This window comes from Triturus cristatus, chromosome 5_1 (assembly GCF_964204655.1).
Source record: "Triturus cristatus chromosome 5_1, aTriCri1.1, whole genome shotgun sequence".
Lineage (NCBI taxonomy): Eukaryota > Metazoa > Chordata > Amphibia > Caudata > Salamandridae > Triturus > Triturus cristatus.
This window is the reverse complement of record NC_140587.1, coordinates 349,110,741-349,130,261: the sequence shown is the minus strand read 5'-3', so window position 1 is coordinate 349,130,261 and position 19,521 is coordinate 349,110,741. Positions and strand designations below refer to the sequence as shown.

General features: G+C 45.1%; 1 protein-coding gene across 1 annotated transcript in view; it reads right to left on the bottom strand.

Moving 5' to 3' along the window:
* The window catches only part of CSMD3 (CUB and Sushi multiple domains 3), a 2,836,509-nt gene that overhangs the window by 965,220 nt on the left and 1,851,768 nt on the right, over positions 1-19,521 (bottom strand). The window contains exon 23 of the mRNA XM_085605076.1: positions 14,289-14,445. Within this exon, the coding sequence (XP_085461202.1) occupies positions 14,289-14,445 (157 nt within the window). The remainder of the gene's footprint in view (positions 1-14,288; positions 14,446-19,521) is intronic.

Genomic DNA, 19,521 nt, shown 5'->3' with positions numbered 1-19,521 from the left:
GTTCTGATGAGCTGGTGGCGGAAGTATTCTCAGTAGATCACAATTGCGAATGAATGGTAACACATCTAGTACATAACCTAATAATTTCTGCTGGACCTTGCCCTATTTGTAGGGTTATCCCTAAACGTTTTGCCTTCCTCCGCCTATTTTTCTGGCATCCTTTTTGTTAGCTTTAGGACTTAACCACTGCTAATTAGTGCTAAAGTGCATTTGCACTCTCTTCTAACCAAGGTATGATTGGTTTATACTTATTTGGCATATTTCATTTACTTGTAAGGCCCTTGTAAAGTGTGATCACTGATACCCAGAGCCTTTAAATTAAATGCTACTAATGGGCCTGCAGCACTGCTTGTGCCACCCACAGAAGTAGCCTTTCAAACCTGGCTCAGACCTGCCACTTCAGGACCTGTGTGCGCAGTTTACTTCCACTTTGACTTGGCATTTAAAACTACTTGCCAAGTCTTAAACTCACCTTTATTACACAGTTCACCCCTAAGGTAGGCCCTAGATAGACCTATAGTCAGGGTGCTGTCTACATAAAAGGTAGGGCATGTGCCTTTATGTGCGGCATGTCCTGGTAGTGACAAACAGCCTTTCTCATTTTTCACTGCTGCGAGGCCTAAGCCTCTCGTAGGTTAGCATTGGGAATTCCCTTATATATTTTCAAGCGGTAATTCCTGATCGGAAATGAGTGATGTTGCGATGTTTAGCATGTTTAGTGTAGTGGTGATAAATCCTTCTTCTTTGTGTAGTTGGATTTTATATTACTATTTTAGGAATGCCACTTTTTGAATGTGTCCATTTCTCTGTGCTTATGACTCTTTGTGCTTTACAGAATGACTCCAATACATGTCTGGGCTAGGTAACAGCTACCCTTGGTGCATACTTTCCAGACAGCCACAACACAGGAAGGGCTGAGTATGATAGGGGATACATCTGCATTCATCTTCGTACTGATAGTCTTCCTGGGCTGGTAAAGGGAGAGGTGGTTCACACTTTACATTTGTGTAGGTTGTGTCCTTCCCTCACACAATTGTCTGATTTACCCTCTACTGATCCTCTCGAGCCAGGGAAAGGGATTGTTGGGTACTTCTACGGGTACCTTTGAAGTCACCCCTTCATCAAAGGCATTTTAGGGTCTAGGTACTTGGGCTCTGAACCTATGCTTTTAGACACTTTGAAGGACTTTTAACAAGATGCTGCTGGCTCTACAAACTGCACATTGCCAGAGGACTGCTGTTCTGCCAGGCGAACTGCCACTGGGACTATTTGCTTTGTAGTGTGGACCTGCTGCCTGCTGGGCTGCTGGATGGACTGACACTCTGCTAAAAGTAATTTTATGTGCGATCCTGCCTGCCCCTTACCTTGTGCTTCAGTGTTCTCCAAGGGCATGCTGGCTTGACCCCTGTTTTTCCCAGAGTCTCAAGACCAGAAAAGACTCTGCATCAGCACGTTTTCTGTAGGACACCGAGTCTGGCAAATACAAAAATGTCCAACCAACCAGTGCTTTGGGCTGACTGGTTTCCAGCGTGTTTAAAGGGGAATGGCAGTGCAGGAACTTCCCCTGGAGTGAGAATCCCAGGAGGTGAAACTGATGCCAAAGCACTGACGGGTGGGTTTGGTATAATCCCCCATGTATTGGGAAGGATTGTTGAAGATTGCTGTGGTTCCTAGGGACCGGCATGCCCACCTTCTTGACTAGTGCTATACATGCCATGTGCACTAAGCCAACAGGCTGCCTTCCTGCAGGGACGGGTTGCCTGGCAATTAAAAGACATCAGCAGTGAGGAAAGCCCTGGGAGCACTAGTTCCACCCGTGGGTGGGTCCAAACCTGAGCACCAGCAACGATTGCCCTCAGACGAGAAGCAGGATTGGGAAATTGCCTCATTGTTGCTTTTTGTTTTTACCATGGAGATCGTGACTGCGGCTTGGATAGACCCGAGCGGATCCATTCATGGTGGAGAGTTGTACCCAAGCAGCATGGTGTTATGTAACTAAGGTCCTTCCGTCTCGCATTCCCTCGCGGGTGGCTTGGTTGCCACAAGTGCCAACACCCTCAGTTTGTGAGGGCAGAGAGTGGGAGATCGTATTTCCTTTGTGGACGCCCTGTGCTTTCTGCAGCTGCCTTGCTCATTCGTAGGCAGCCCCCCTTTTACTCTTACACACGGGGGACCCAGTGAGGTCTCCCCAATTAATTCTGTGGTGTGAATGCCCTCCCACTGTTGGGACGTACTGTGACTGGTTGTGGCATTATGGGGTGAGTATTGGACAGAGGCCCCCCAATCAGGAACTTTCCACATTCAGGAAAACTGCTCACACACTGAACCCTCACCAACCACCCCCGACACCCTGAAGCCAGCGATCGACAACTGGACAGCCCTCACCACCGAAGACACACAGAAGACGATGAAGCCAATCCACTCCGGGGCCCCCACGGACCCCTGCCCCCACCACATTTTCAACAAAGCCGCTGACACCATTGCACCCATGCTCTGCCACACCATCAACCGCTCCCGGGCAACCGCCTTGTTCCCCGATGACTGGAAACAAGCTGAGATCAACCTCCTCCTGAAGAAACCCTCGGCAGACCCCACCGACCTCAAAAACTACAGACCCATCTCCCGGCTCCCGTTCCCAGCTAAAGTCATCGAGAAAGCCATCAACAGCCAACTGCCACATTCATCGAAGAGCACAACATCCTCGACTCCTCCCAATCCGGGTTCAGAAAAAAACACAGTATGCAAAACTGCCCTCCTCGCCGCAACAGACGACATCTGCACCTTACTGGAAAAAGGAGAAACAGCAGCCCTCATCCTCCTCGACCTCTCAGTGGTGTTCAACACAGTCTCTCACCGCACCCTAATACGCAGACTCCATGACGCAGGGATCCAAGACAAGGCCCTTGACTGGATCCGCTCCTTCCTCTCCGGCAGAACGCAGCGGGTCAGACTCCCCCCTTTCCCCTCGGACCCTACACTTACCACCTTCGGAGTCCCCCAGGGGTCCTCCCTCAGCCCTACGCTCTTCAACGTCTACATGGCTCCGCTCGCCCCCATTGTCAGAACCTACAGACCCAACATTGTGTCATACGCAGATGACACCCAACTCATCCTCTCCCTTTCCAATGAACCCAACACCGCCAGACACAACTTTCGAAAAGGCATGGAAGCCGTCGCCAAATGGATTAAAAACAGCTGCCTACAACTAAACACCAACAAAACGGAAGTACTCATCATGGGCCCAAACCCCGACGCCTGGAACAACACCTGGTGGCCCCCCGCCCTTGGAAGCACGCCCACCCCAACGGACCATGCACGCAACCTGGGAATCATCCTGGACTCAAAGCTCAAAATGCCAGAACAACTCCGTCTCGTCGTCCTGCTTCCACACCCTCCGCCTCCTATGTAAGACCTTCACATGGATCCCCCTCGAACAAAGAAAGACCATCACTCACGCCCTGGTCACCAGGAGGCTCGACTACGGCAATGCACTCTATGCCGGAATAAACAAAAACCTCACCGCAAGCTACAGAACATCCAAAACACCGCCGCAAGACTGATCCTCAACCTGCCAAGACACTGGCACATCTCCCAGCACCTGCTCACACTTCATTGGCTCCCCATCGAAGCTAGAGTCACCTTCAAGATGCTAACCCACGCTCACAAGGCCCTCCACGACACCGGACCAGCATACCTGAACAGCCGACTCAAATTTCACGCACCCCAAAGGATCCTACGATCAGCCCAGCTCTCCTATGCCATGGTCCCCCACACCAGAAAGACCAGATCGGGAGGCCGCTCCTTCTCCTTCAGCGCGGCCAGAGCCTGGAACGACCTTCTGCTCCACCTTAGACAGACAACATCTCTCCCCATCTTCGCAAGAAACCTCAAAACCTGGCTCTTCGACAGACACCCTCCTTGATGGACTGGAATCTGCGACCCCCCACAGCCCCTTGAGACCCTTACGGGTGAGTAGTCACGCTTATCAAACACCTGATTGATTGATTGATTGATTATCATGAGTAGTAGGCATACAGGTGATTCTGTATTGAACACTTTATGCCTGCATGTTATTATTTCCATAGGGCTCACTATAATACTGCTTAACATGTAATAGAGGTGTGGGTGTGCTGTACATATGTGTTCCCTGCATTTGTATGTGATTTACTCCAAATATTTTACATTACTTGATAGATATATCACTGATGTCGTTTTTACCTTGCATTGTCCAGGATAACGAGTACTATCCGAGTAATGACATTGGATGCCCAGTATTAATGGTTCATATCGTTTTGGTCTTTTTTTTATGTATAATATTCCTGTGTGGTGTCTCTTTTGTGGTGTATTCATTGTGTTGCTTTGTGAGTGTGTTACACAAACGTTTTACACATTGCCTTTGATAAGCCTGCCTGCTCTGCGCCGAGCTACCAGAGGATGAGCACAGGTTATCTTGGTGTGAATCTGACTTGCCCTGACTAGAGTGGTGGGTTCTGCCTGTCCCAGGTTGAGGCAGCCAGAGTAGTCAGTAACATCATCCAATCTGACCCCTCATTGTTAAACAAAACTTTTTTGGTTAAAACTCTTGAAATTGTTTTGGAAGAAAACTTCTTTGAGTTTGACGGGCAGCTATACCAACAAGTGAAAGGTGTTAGCATGGGGGCAGCATGCGCACCGAGCATTGCCTGCCTATACATGGGGAACTTTGAGAGACTCAACATCTTTAATGAGGTCGCGCCATTTTTTGAAAATGTGCGACACTGGTCGCGGTTCATCGATGATGTCTTTTTTATTTGGGCTGGCGACCAAGACTCCCTGGAGGTATATATTGAATGGCTGAATGCGGCAGACTGTAACATCAAGTTCACTGCCCATTTCAGTACTATGAGACTTGAGTTTCTGGATGTCTGGGTGGAACACCATGATTCCAAACTGGCGGTGTCTCTTTACACCAAACCAACCGCCAGAAACACCCTCTTGCATTTTGAAAGCTTCCACCCTAGGAGCCAGAAAGATGGGATTCCTTTCAGTCAGTTTCTGCGTCTTCGCAGAAACTGTACTTCCATCAAGGACTATCTCGCCAATGCTGAAAGCATGAAACAAAAGTTCATTGACAGGGGGTATCCTCCAAGACTAGTCAGGAACGCCATGAAACGGGCTCGTTTCTACAACAGAGAATCTATGTTCCAGAGCAAAAACCAGGAACCTATGGACAAACTTGTTTGTGTTACCAAACATTCCACATTCAACAATAAGATTAGACAGATCATTAATTCGGAGTGGCATCTCCTGAATCTGGGCGAACAACCAGCAGCCATGCCCAAACCGGTTTTTGCTTTCCGCAGGAACAAGAACCTTAGGAACCATCTGATCAGAGCTAAGATCCCTAGTCAGGGAACATGGCTACAACGGTCTATTGAGGGAACCACCCCTGTAAGAGGAAACCACAAGTGCGGCACTTGCCATGCCTGTGCTAATGCCATTGTTGGCACCTCTTTTCACACGAATGGTTTCACTGCTGGCCTTAAAGGTATTACCAACTGCAGAACATCGAACTGTGTTTATGCGATCCAGTGTCCCTGCCCATTGACCTATGTTGGCGAAACTTCGAGAGAGGTTAGAGTGCGCATTGGCGAGCATAAGTCCAGCATCAGACGTCTCAAGCATTCTGCCCCTTTAGTAGGACATTGGGCGGAGAAGATGCACACTGAGGAAGATCTACGGTGGACGATACTGGAGAAAGTACAAGCCCAAAAGGGCACGAATCCAGACGACCTACGTAAAAAACGTGAGGTCTTTTGGATTTTTGTTCTTGACACTAAGACCAGAGGGCTTAATGAATCCCTACCATGGGAGAATGCCATAATTTAAGAACCTTTTTGTGCCTCTTTGTGTCTGTTTGACCTACCTGTAATTTTGAACCTCTCAGCTTATATGTAGATACGCACATTCCTCTTCATGTATATATACAATTCTTTCTTATTTATATTACCATTTAGTTTCTTTTTTATGTTTATTTATTCTACTTCGAATACTTTTTGAATGCTCTTCTTCGACGTTTCTCTGGTTAGCATTCATACGCCACTCTTTTCGTCTTAGTTTTATTTTTTGAGAATATTTTTATTTTGGATTCCGTTTCGGCTGTTTTGTTGTTGTTATCTCTTTATTTCGTGCATTTGTCGTGGTTTTTGTACAGCCCCGCTTATTGGTTTATCCATTAATTCCGACACATCTAGTTGGTTGACAGTTTTTGTGCCTCGCCAGTTGATTGGCTGATCAGCCGGGAAGGGTTCTGACTCGTAGAGCTTAAATATCCGCTCTCCAATAGGATCTCCTCTTGTGCGATCATCCCCGCGAAAAGTTCTTGCTGCTTTGACCGCCGTTATCTAGAACGCTGGCATTGGATATATCATTCAGGTAAACTGTGTGAGTCCGCTTGTGCAACGCTTTTGTTTTTATTTTTTCGGTAAGTTTGCTAGCTGTGTGCTGACATTTTGCGCGTCACCTTCATCATTATCTTTCTATTTTCGTCTTTATTTTTCTATGTTTCAGCATTCCGAGCTCTAGGTACTCCATCTTGAAAGAATCTCAGCGAATTCGTTTACGTTTTTGACAGCTGCAGTGTGCTCTAGGAAAGGCCCGTTTGGACCCAGGTGAGCTTATCTTCTTTCTTCTTTCTTTTTTCATTAGGTATCCCCCTGTTTGATAGCGGCCTTTTATTGGTATCCTTGCAGTTTTTGCCTGCCCAGTCTTTTGACTGAATATCCAGCTATGCTTTCTAAGCCTGCACGTACATTACATTTCACTATGACACTCATAGCCTGACCGCTTTCTTTCCTTGTGGTTTCTTGTTTTTCTTAGACTCCATGTTAACCTCCTGTGGAGATCTTTTCGGCCCGAGTGTATTTGCAACAAACACGGGAGCTTTTTAGCCGGATCCTTTTCCTCACAACGTATGAATGTTTTTGCCGCTGCACGATCGACTGTTCTGAAATCTAGGTAAATCCCTTTGATAGTCGTTCTACCTATCTTCATTTCCACTAGCCTTCTTGTGAGATGATTTTGGGCCGCTAAATCTTGAACGGAGTGTTGTAACCGCTATTTTCTGACCATAACAGATTTTCCTTGTTATTCTCAGTTAGTTTTTCATTGTTTGTTTTGTTCTCATCCTTGTTTCACCTTTTTGCATTTTTTAAGGTCTTTTCATTCATGTATTTTTTCTTTTATCCTGATTTAGAGAGCCCTATCAAAGAGGTTCTTCACTAGCAAACATTTGCCTTTTTCTTCCTTGATTTCCACTTTCCATTTACGCAGGTAAACGCATTTATATTTATATATTTTTCTGTAGTCTTCTTTTGGCTTTGACTCTGTATTCTTTTTATTATTTTTTTCCTTTGTGTCCGGATATGGATCGCTTGTAAAAAACCTAAAATGAGTTTTTTCGTTTTACTGGTTTGTATTTATATTCTGTTTCTCTTTTGTCAACATCTTCCCTCTCTGTTTTCCTAGGTGTAAATAATTGTGTATGTTTGTATATTTGTCGTTTTCAGCATTATAGCTTCCCAATAAAATAGAAAATTTATACCTAAATAGTAACGTTTTTCCTCCTTAGGGACTTTGGCACTCAGTTTGTAAATTTGTTTGTTTGTCAAAAGTATTATTCCATTCTTTATTTTTTCCTTTATTTCCATTTTCATTATTTTTTCTTATCCTTATAGGTCCCAGCCTGTGGGGGTTTGTCTGTTACGCCCTGAGGAAGGTGGTGCTCCTGGTTAGGAGTGGTTTCACCGAAACGCGCGTCGGCGTTGTTCGTTGGGCCTGCCATTCCCGCCCCTGAGACTCTCTATATAGCTTGATTAATAGTTCATTCTTACCATCTTGACCTATTATCAGAGTTCCCTGTGATCACTTCCTTGGGAATGGGCCCTTGAAAGGTTGTTTGGCCTTTGTTGAATGATTTTTTGTGATGCTGTATGAATGCGAGCTGTTTGAAGTTGAGTGTATGCCTGTTTGATTGGAAATCGTTCCCTTATTCCATACCTTCTTTCTTCTCCCCCCTGCCTGGGAACTTGTTTTTTGGCCTATATTTGTATCATATCTCTGTTTGTTGTACAGCCTTTTAGTATGTTTTGCATGTTATTGACTTTTTGCAAAAGAACATAAATGAATCATCAAATTCCCATATTTATTTATTTCTAAATAAAAGGAAACTATTTTCTATCCATTGTGACCATCGTGTGTTTTGCTGCACTTGCATTTGTCTTTTTTGTTATTTTTTGCACCTCTATGTTACACCATTCTTTTTTCTCCTTTCTGAGTGCCATACCTGTTTGGAGTCAAATCTATGATACTTAGTACTTTTCAAACATAGGGGTAGAGTTTCTTGTGTTTTTTGCTTGGTTGTCTTAGGTGCATGCCCTAGCCAACAAGAGACCCTATTTCTAACCATTCCCTTGCACAAACCAGCCTAATTCTTCCAGCACTGCTTTTGCTTTCTGGTGCGATGTTCTAGGAGTCTTTTAAAATGTACAACCATCATGGCCAGTTTGTGGAGTTCAAAATTCCTACAAAGGGTTGGTGGAGCTAGGTGAATCAACATGAAAATCGTCCCCAGCAGTTTCGAAAGGTATGCCCACCTACTATTCTGGTCTCAGAATGGGTAATGGGCATGGCTTGTTGGCTAGAAGCAGAGCAGCTTCAAACGTTAACACTATAAGACTGTTTACTATGAAGATGTTCCAGTCAATTCCTTCTCAGGTGCATCTGCTGTTTATGTCCACTCCTCTCTCTGATATTCGAAGATAAGTAACAGGTACTAAGTACCTCATTAGGATGACGGTCGGACTACCATCCGACCGCCATCCATTCAGACCGCCTGAGTGCAAGTCAGCGGTCCCGCCAGGCGAATTAGGATGCGTCCGCCACCACTGCGATCGCAATGTCTATATTTTGTATTGCGGAAGGTGTTGCGGGCTGCAGCAAATACTGCAGTACAAAAAATGGAAATTACAGATATCCCTGCACTACGTGGCAGGCACCATGCAGTGCCTGCCACATAGTGTAGGGATATGAAGGGGGGCACCATAGGAGCCCCCCAAATGCCAAAGCTGTGGCCCAGGGGTGAAGAGGGACCCGCTACAGGCCCCAAATGTCCCTTTCCTCCAGCTTTTTCATTGCCGATTCACTGCCATTAATGGGCCGTCAAAAACGAACATTGTGATACCTACGGCGGTGCCTGGCAGGCACCACCACCACTATAGGTATTACTGCACCTCCGACGGATGAGGGGGTTGGTATCTCCAACGGCCAAAGACCTGCCCACCTGCATAATGAGGAGGGCGGTATCGCAGTCACACCCGGTGGTGGGACCGCCACCGACGGGGTGATGGTGGCAGTCCAACCACCATCCTAATGAGGCTCTTAGTCCCCAAATCCTTCCTATCAACAGGCTAGTATTATTGTGCTCTCTCAGGAAGAGCAATTTATCTGGCATCAAAGAGCTAATTACTGCTGCTAAGGGGAAGCGAGAGGTAATAATTAAGCCTGGGTGGAGTTCATGGAGTTCTGCTACGTGGAACTCCTCAAAGTGCAAAAAAACTCTGCTGTGCTATGCGGATCTCCGCAAGCGATGATTTTTAGTGCCAGACGCTTGTCCGCACTGAACAATCATCGTGAATGGCACAATGCACATCACAAGCGGGCGCTGCTTCCTTTCTGCAGCTCGAGTAGATTTTTACTTGAGCGGCAGCTTTCTCTACGCGAACGGACAGTTTCTCAATGCGAGCTGACGCAACCACTCGCAATGAGAAATCTGACTGCCCGTGTTGAGAAATCTTGCAGGGAGGTTGATTTTCTGCGCTCGCTAACTTGATGTTGACGATCGCGAAGAAGGAAAAATCTCACCGTGAGGTGGATTTTCCTCACTTGCGCTTGCCAACTCGACATTGACAAACCAGAGCGAGGAAAAAACTCCGCTCCGCAATGCAAAGCGGAGTTTTTCCAAAGTCTGCGTGCTCCGCGGAACACGAAGTGCGGAAAACTCCGCAAACTCCGCGAGCGGAGTTCACCGACCAGACTTAGTAATAATGCCCAGACTCCCAGATGAAGACAAACCAGTTTTCATAAAACCATCTTTGTAACGTATTTAACAAAAATGTGTGATCACTTCAGAATGAGATTTTTGATAAATATCATTACATCGAGCAGACAATCGCTGTACATTTCTCCTACCCTGTCTTCTGGCAATGCCTATACAGTGAAAACAGAGCTTTTATCATTTCACTGCAAGCACACATTTCCAAATCTACAACATGCCCTACCTCTGGATATTATTTTTTGCGAACCTCAATGTGCTTCACAATGGAGACTTAACAAATGTAAAAAGGAGGCTTTTATACTTGTCAAAAACAGTTTCCCTTAAATGCATCTTATGCAGCTTTGCTTAGAGCGTTTGAGGGCTGCAATGGTAGTCCTGGGGACATAAATTTACAATCGTGTGGTAAGTTTAAATCTACACTGAAGCTCAATTGATGGCAGCTAACTTGTAACCTACTTATGCTTTTTCCACAGCACTATACACGGTTCTTAGCTAAAAGGTAGAGAAGCCAATGTGCCACCATGCTATAAGGGACCTGGAACATGTGGAAGGCTATTCAACAGTTTCTCAGTGTCAACAGTCAAAATATGCACTTAATCCAAATTTCCTAAAGAGAAACAATCTCGGAGATCAGATAAAAAGGAGGAATTCCCCTCACCCTTGCTTAACGTTAAAAGGCATACTTCACGGAAAACAGTTATTGTTCTTTTCCTCCCATTTGCCATTGTTTATAGAAAAGCTGACGAGAATGTAATAAGAGAGGACATTTCCAAAGGGAAATTGAGTTTACATGACGAAGCAAGGAATTATGGCTAAAATGTGCACATTTTCACATAGGATGGGTCCTATTAAATCGAGGATTATTTCAAAGGGGTAGAAAAACTCCGAATGGTTGGAGGTGAAGGAAAACCATGATATTTCATAAACTAAAAACATGTTAGAAAGAAAATTGCTGCAAATAATTTCCTGTCCAATGGGTTCGGACACATGCATAAGTTAACGAACCTGGCGTTGTAATCTAGTCAATCGGAGTAGGACTGCACATCTTAGAATCCATGTGCACAAAACAAAATGTACAAACAGGCAGTCTGGACATCTACAATCTGCCATTCTAGACAAATAAATCAGAAGAGCGATGCAGACACTCAGGGAAAGCAGATCTGTATCACCTGACTAAGAGGTGTTATGGTACATATCAGGCAGCACAACATCCTGGTCTAGAAGAAACTGAAACACTAGTATTGTATCTGGAAAATGGGGCCTTGTCAGGTAAAGGGCCCCCAATGTAGGGTGGGCAAAACTGATCCTCACAGAAGGAAGACTTTCAATTACAGCATGTTAATATGAACTGCATCTCTGATCTCAGTGAGGGCACCCATAACTCAACTTTCAACGCCTAACTGTAGGATTTAACTTGTTTTGCATAGTTTAAACAAAGTTGTTGATTTTTATGAACCGATATTGCAGCATTTTTTATTATATGGGATGTGAGGCTGTAGTTAACACCTGTCACTGCATTTTATTTATCCCTGGTAACACAGTGTGTAATTGGCAAACACTCATTGGCATAGTTAACTTTTAGGTTAGGTCCAAATGAAAATGCTGGAAACCTGAGCAGATGGCATGAATATTGGCTATCTCGGGTGGTTTGCATGTAGCTTTAAACCATCCACATGTGGGGTTTACCAAACCTAACAGATATGTTGTCATGCAATTCAATCCTGAGTGCTACCATATCAGGCTAAACTATTGTTGACATGTTTAGCCTCATCACTAACATTAGATTAGTAACCTGTTGAGTGTGCTAGAAGACTTGCCTTTTCAATATTTTCAGAACCCAAAGACCCTTAGTGCACCAGCAGAAGGCACTTTTCCTTTAACAAAGCTGCTATATGTGTTAAACCTATATGTACTCTACCTTGGCTACACTGTAAAATACAGCATGATTTGAATCAAGCGGATACTTGGATATAAGGGGAAAAGTGCTTTGTTTATGTAGGCCTTTCTTCAGACGCATTTCAGTTGTAATGTTAATGCTGTGGTTGGTGCTGACGTACATGCTCCACATGCATTTTCTCTTGAGGAGGCCCTTCTTTCTCTTCAGCAATTTCTCAGAAATCTGCTTCAGCTCCAGTAGCTCTTAACTGTTGAACTTTTTGGGAGCTCTACCCCAACTGAGCTCAAGATTGAGACTGTGCTCTTTCTGGATATCTAGTTTTCTATCACAACGATGTGTGCCTGAATCATGATAGGGCGCAGTGATTTCTTGCATGTAAGGAGTCTAACATCCATATGCATAACTCAGAATTTCTCTGAATAAGTATAAACGTTAGACAGAACATGTCGGACATGGTGAGCAGAGATGACCTCTTTCAGTTTCCAGTGTGCTCCTTCTAAAATGTACACATTAACTCGGAGAGATTCTGAGTAAACCCTTGCAAACCATGGTCTTAAGAGAAGCTCACAACACAACAACTGCTCTTCAATCCTCAAGAGCAGTGGCGTAACGTGAGCCGGCCCGGTGCGGGGGACGGGGCAGCTCCAGGGGTGTTCCCTTCAGCGGTGTGCACGGGCAGTTGGCCAGCGGCCTGAGAGCTCCTGACTGGGTCCAGAGCGTGTGTTCCCCTCTATGTACTTTGCAGGGGGGCTCCCTCATGTTTCGTTACGGCACTGCTCAAGAGGAAAGTGAGAGTGTGGGAGGTTATTCAGGGCCGTTGCTTAATTATTGAAGAGAGGAGGTGGTTAAACTTTGAGCTGCATGGACCATGACAGGATACCACTCATCCTCCAAATAGTTTAAAGCACAGAAAAAAGCAAAGCAAAAGAGAGGTGTTTTTATTTAATAATTCATGAGAAAAGAGAAGACGTCTGGGGAGGTGATACAGGACACCTCTACGTACCCTTTCTCCCCGCACAGCCAATGGGATCAGTTTACGGTGATGCTCATGTGGGATCCATGCACACCTTAAAAGTTTAGATGGGGAGGCTATCAAAAACCAGGAATGTTTCACAACTATACATAGCTCGCATAATCATGTCTAGAGATAGAAATGCAGGCCGCTGCGTATGAAACTGGCAAAACAAATAGAAGTATACATTTCGAAATGAAAGACAGAAGCAAATGTTAAGGTCAACGCAGGCCACTTTGTAATCTGCTAACAGATAAAAAGGATGGATGGAAATCCCCTCGTTTTCTGCCCTAATGATATTATTTTGAAACATCACCCAGTAAGATGAAACCAGAAGGCCCCCCACCTACTCTTTTGGTCTTGGATGGATGCGGCACCCATCTACCTTCACAAGCCACACAATGCGAACATAGCAATCCAACATATCACGCTGAAAGAAACACAAGAGCCAAGTCAATGCACGAGGGTGAAATCATCTGTGAAAAATCGTGTCTGCTAAAAGAAGGCAGACACGCACGCGTGCACCTGCGCAGTGTGAACAGCAGTAGCTTCTGCTATTGGCACTGGCGCCAAGAGGAAACTGTAACATTGACAAACATACACCCCTTGCCATAGGCATTACATGCAGTAATCATGTGTTTCCACACATTTTCAAAACTAATAGAACACTGCATTCTCTTCTGACACAATTATGCAACTCAAAAATGCACAACTGAACAATAAGAGTTGGCACACACTTGCAAGCATCCAGTATATTTTAGCATAACAAATGAATTTATTTTTCAACAGATGACATATTACTGAGGGCAGCAACAAACGACCGCCGGAGGAAAACATTCCTGCCAATCACCCATGGCAACACATTCTGCTACTGTGCCGTGCAGGCAATCTTTCAGAATCCTAACGACGGAGGAGACCGCATCATTGCAGCGCGGCAGTCAAAGGCAGGCGACACTTTGTTAAAGCCTCACTTATTTTGGCATAATAAATGGCTAAATAACTTTGCCACACACGAGGTGGAAGTCAGTCACGCTGCTCGAGACAGACCTCTGCCATTTCCTTTGCTGAAGCAGCCCCTAAAGGAACACATTTCAGGTGCTACTTGCCCCGCACTTCTCTGTGGCACTTAGGGACGGTCTTCGGAGCTCGGGTCTCTCCCGCCCCTGAACACATCTTTGCCCTGAGAGGGGTAGACCGACAAATCGACTTTAACTCCAAATATGCTTACCACAGAATAACATTTATGACACGGCGACACCCAGTGTACTGTTTATATGAAAACTTACTTGTATAAACCAGTTGGAAGCCCTCGTCGGTCACATCTGAGTCCGAGTTGAACTCCAGCCAGATGTGGTTTGAAGTGCTGCTCAACGTCAGACCCCTCAGAGACGAAGCTGTAAACGCCCCCATCAGGTGAGCCGAGTTGTCTCTGCCATCATAGATCTGTAAAACAGACATTCACAAGCATGTCAGGTGCACTGTGATAACTACAAGAAGGACGGTTTCTTACTGCTCTGAAACAGACGGGAGTGCACTTACAGCCCAGCAGAATGGACACTTGCCTAGATACAATGCACTGTTTTTCAGAAAATGGCTTGTGCCCTCTGGTGTAGATTGCTACTTTGATTGGGACATAAATAATAAATTACAAAATCAATATCAGCAGCACATCGAAATGTATTGATCTTTGTCTATGACTAACAAACAGTTGGAGTAGACTGTCTGCACGATAAGATTTTGCAAAGATAGCATTGCAGGTTACAACGAAGACAGGCTTGGCCATCAAACACTCACTGATCAGAACTCGAAAGGGCATGCAGCTCTCCCAGGGGGAGCCACGAGCGGCTCAAAGGGAATCGACAGGCCATCTATGCCCCGCAGTCTAGTCAAAGTGTCCCTTGGCTCACCTTTGGTAGTTGAGTCAGAGCAGTAAATCAAACCATTGAACAAATGTGAAGTTTCTTTTTTTTTTTTTTAATTTTTTTTTTTATTAAGCCAAAATAAAAAAGAGGAGCAACTAACAAAAAAAACAAACCAGGAGTCTCTACAGGCAGAAAAGGTCATGAAGGGAGATAAACGTTAGTCACAAAGTAAAGTACAGATACAATATTAGCATAACATTTTTTTTTTTTTACATCATGCTTGATTATTCCCAGCGAAGGCTAGACCAAATACGTTCAAACTTAACACAAGAAGAAAAACCCCTAGCTTTAGCTAAAGCTAGTTCCATCTCATAGACCCCTCTCAATATTATTTGCATCTCCATAAGTGTCGGACATCTCTTATCGATCCAAGCCCTTGCAATACCTAAACGGCAGCAGGCCATAATAATGGAGAAAAGAGCGTTAGATATTAAACCAGGGTTGTCTATTAGGCCCGTTAATATCTCTTTATCAGAAATGACAATATTCATACCTGCCCATTTACACAATTCCTCTGTTACCTGAGCCCAATACATATTCAGTTTCGGACAGGTAATAAACATATGTCTAATGTCGGCTGCATATAGTGAGCATTTGGGACAATATAACTTGGATGACAAATAGTTTGTCGCCCCATTTTGAAATAACTTCGGGTGTGTAATAAAGAAGAAACAAAATCCTATGATGTTGGAGTTTTAAATTTATGGAAGTAACTGCTTTGTTGATAGTGGCCAGTGAATTATATAGATCTTCTTTTCCCACATCGATCCCGAAAGCTCGATTTAATTTGACTATAACCTGGCCCGCGTCATCCTTAATTCCATCAGAAGGTTCTTGTAAATCTTCCCTATACAGCCCCTGCCAGATACCTGTAATAGTGCACGAGTAGCCTTGCTGATTCCACTGAGTGAAGCTAAGTCCTTTCCTTTAATAAGAAGGTCACGTATTTGCAAGAATTTGAAAAATGAATTATGCGGAACCCCAAATTCGCTTCTAAGAGAAGAAAAAGATCTAAAGCCATCCAAGTCTTATAGTTGCCCTAATTGAGTAATTCCACTGAGCAACCAGCTTCTCCAGACCGAGTCGTCAAAGAGGGCTCCCAGTCGGGGGTTGCCCGCTAAATACGTGAGCTCATGTAATTCCGGTATGTTATAAGCACGCACAATATCGTGCCAAATCTGGACACCTTGTCCTATAGTCTTAAAACGAACCTGTTTAAAGTAATTTGGGTCAGACATCTTGCAAACTACAAACCTATACTCCGGTCCAAGCGCCAGCTGGTATGCTAACCAAGCTTGAGACATTCCAGTCCCCTGTAGTAGGCTCTGCAGCCGGCTAGCGAAAGCGGCCCAGAAATATAGCTTAAAATCTGGGAGTCCAAAACCTCCTCTCTCATAGGGAAGTTTAAAAAAATTAATGGAGCGTCTAGCCCTTATATAACCCCAAATAAAACTGCCAATAATGCTATCAAGTCTTTTAAAAAAAGAAAAAGGAACCCTCAAAGGGATAGCCCAAAAAAAGTATAACAATTTTGGCAAAATATTCATCTTTACGATGTTGCATCTCCCCCAAATCGTAAGGGGGAGTTGATGCCATTTACGCAAGTCAGAAGCAACTCTCTTAAACAGGGGTTCATAATTAAGTTTTACTATTTTGTCAGTCTGGCTACTGATATTAACCCCCAAATACGTAGCTGTTTGAGTAACACCAAGAGGAAAAATACCATAAGTGGTTTCGAAATTAGTTATTATTTGAGTTTTACTGGTGTTGAGCTTGTACCCTGAAAAAGTCCCAAAACTATGGGCCGCCGTAATCGTTTCCGCTATTGCCTCAATAGGATTAGTTGTATAGATCGCGATATCGTCCGCGTAAGCAGTTACTTTGAGAGATACATTATTAAGTGTAACCAGGATAATACCTGGGTTTTGTAGAAGATGACGGATAAAAGGCTCAATGTAAATCGCAAACAATAGAGGCGATAACGGACACCCCTGCCTCGTGCCCCTCTGGATATTAAAAGGTAATGAGGTTAGGCCATTAAGTCTGATTGTTGCCGTAGAGTTTGCGTATAATTCTTGAACTGCCGTAACAAACCTTTGACCAAGCCCTGCTTTTGCCATAATTAACCATAGAGACCCCCAAGTGACCCGGTCAAAGGACTTCTCAGCGTCAAGCAGCATCATGGATATTTTGACCTCCATCTGACCGGCCACATCAAAGGCAGAGATTGCAGTATTAATATGTGTCATGGTATCACGTCCCGGAATAAAGCCGTGTTGTTGACCCGAAACCATTAAATGTATAAGCGGTGCTAATCTAGAGGAAAGAACTTTAGAGAAAATTTTGGCGTCATGGTTAATAAGGGAGATCGGGCGGTAGGATCCTCTTTCCTCTGACGGTTTCCCTTTTTTAAGGAAAACAACTATATTGGTCAACTTCCAAGAGGAAGGGCTGCCCCACCTTCCAATATGCCGTTGACCAACTTTAGTAAAACTGGGTCGAGGATCTTCCCAAACGTCCTATAAAACTCAAGGGGAATAGTGTCCTCTCCTACTGCTTTTCCTAAGGGGAGGGCCCTGGTAGCTGCCCGTATCTCCCCTATATCCACGTCCCTATCCATTAATGCCATTATACATGGCTCCAGTGGGTTCATGTCACTGTCCCTGAGATAATCGGGAAAGGAAGATGGCGGATTCGAGTCCGCTGCTGAAGGACGCTCCTTAGTGCCTCTCCCTCTTGAGGGGCCACACCGTTTCACTGCTCTACACTGCGGCTGAAAATTTATGAGGAACTAAGAAACTGGCCATCAAATACACCTATGAAGGATTACTATGCCATTTAACCCGGGGCCCATTGTTAGCCGGTAGCTCCGTGCCTAAATACACATGTGCCGTATTGCACAAATCACCGGGGCGTTTTTTGGTAGCCGCTCTGTCAGATGGTGTTTAGGTTTATTTGATCACCGTACATACCTATCTGGGCCATTTCAGTTTCAGCGGAACGACCTCAGCCATCGGCAGCAGCGAAGAAGGGATAAAGGAGATAAGGTGTTCCAGAAAACCGAGCAAGCAATGGCCCCACCGCGAAGTGTTCGACGTGGGCGGGCCGCCCAGGCTGAGGGGTCCGAGGCTGTAGCTGCTTCTGGTGGCTCATTGGAGGTGACGGATGGTGAGGGAGCTGCTCGGCAAAAGGAAAATCACGGACCGGAGGCCAATGGAACCAACAGAACCAGCACAGACAGTAGCGGCTCTTCCCGGGTGGGAGGTCCTATTCTGAACTTTCTTAGATCTGGCGGAGCCTCGTCCCTTCTACGCGCTATCGGCTCCGAGCCATCCACCCTGGGCTCCCATCTAGTTGATGTACTGAAAGCAGCAATTGAGTGTGGGATGGGGCAGCCGGACTGCTCTGCTACTAACATCGCCGTCGGCTGTGAACCGACGACGGTCCTGGTTACAGGTGAACAATTGCTGGAGGGTGAGCAGGACAGAGAGGTAACACAGACCGGTTTGAGTGGTGTCGAGAGCTCTGAGAGCAGAGAGTGTGCTTCTAGAGGGTTTGGTCCTATAGAGGGGAACTTTGGGCTTACGGGTGGCACATATATTTGCAGTAGTGGCAGTCAAAGAAATGGCTCTGCTTTGGGGCTTAATATGGACCCTGTATCAACTACTGAGCTCAGCGATCCCCCCGAGATGCCTGAATTACATGATAAGCAGGACAGAATAAAGAGAGGTTTGACCAAACTTAATGCTGTTGTGTTAGAGGGGGGAAAAAAACTATCAAAGGTAGAGGGTTTAAAAACCCTGCTGGAAAAGAAAGTAAAGGTCGCGGTTTGGGCAGAGGAGTGAAGGCCTCAGCCTCGGCATCAAGCGCAGATGGGACTAAAGGAATTAACAGAGCTGCTAAAAATAATTCTCAATTGGACACCGGAGCAAGTCCACTGCGGAAGTTGGTGTCATCTAAGGGGGAGGTAAAAACTTTAGTCGCTCGTCTATCTAATATTGGAGGAACATCTAGCCTCTTGAAACCCTTAACACACTTAGAGCAGCAGGAGACCACTCCAACCCCCACGGCGGCTAAATTAGTCGATATGGATTTAACAAACCAGAGCTTAAGTACAGGTGCAGACATTTCTAGCGTCTCAGCTAAAATGTCAGACATGGCTGCTAAAACCACGAACGACACTAGCCAGACACCTTCGGCAGAGCTCAACGCCTTGACAGGTGCGTTGGCTTCTTCTGATACTTCTCCCTATGCCAGTTCTTTTACTCTCGTACCTAACCAAGAAGATACACTGGCTATGGGTTGTGAAAATAATCAGTATGCCCCTGCACCTTCTCTGTCTTTGCCTGCTTGCTCTACTACTGCTAATGGGGACTTCATAAATAACAGTTTACAAGGGGAGCAAAATCCTCAGGATACACCCACATTATTTACTGTGTTGCAAGTTTTAGCCAAAAACCATAAAGAGACACAGAACGTTTTTCAGCAGGCTAAAGTAGACAGCGGGCTTTGGCTGAGGTGACTACTAAAGTTACAAACCTCTCACTCGAGGTTTCGGATATACAGCAACGGGGGGCCGAAGTGGAGGAAGCTAATG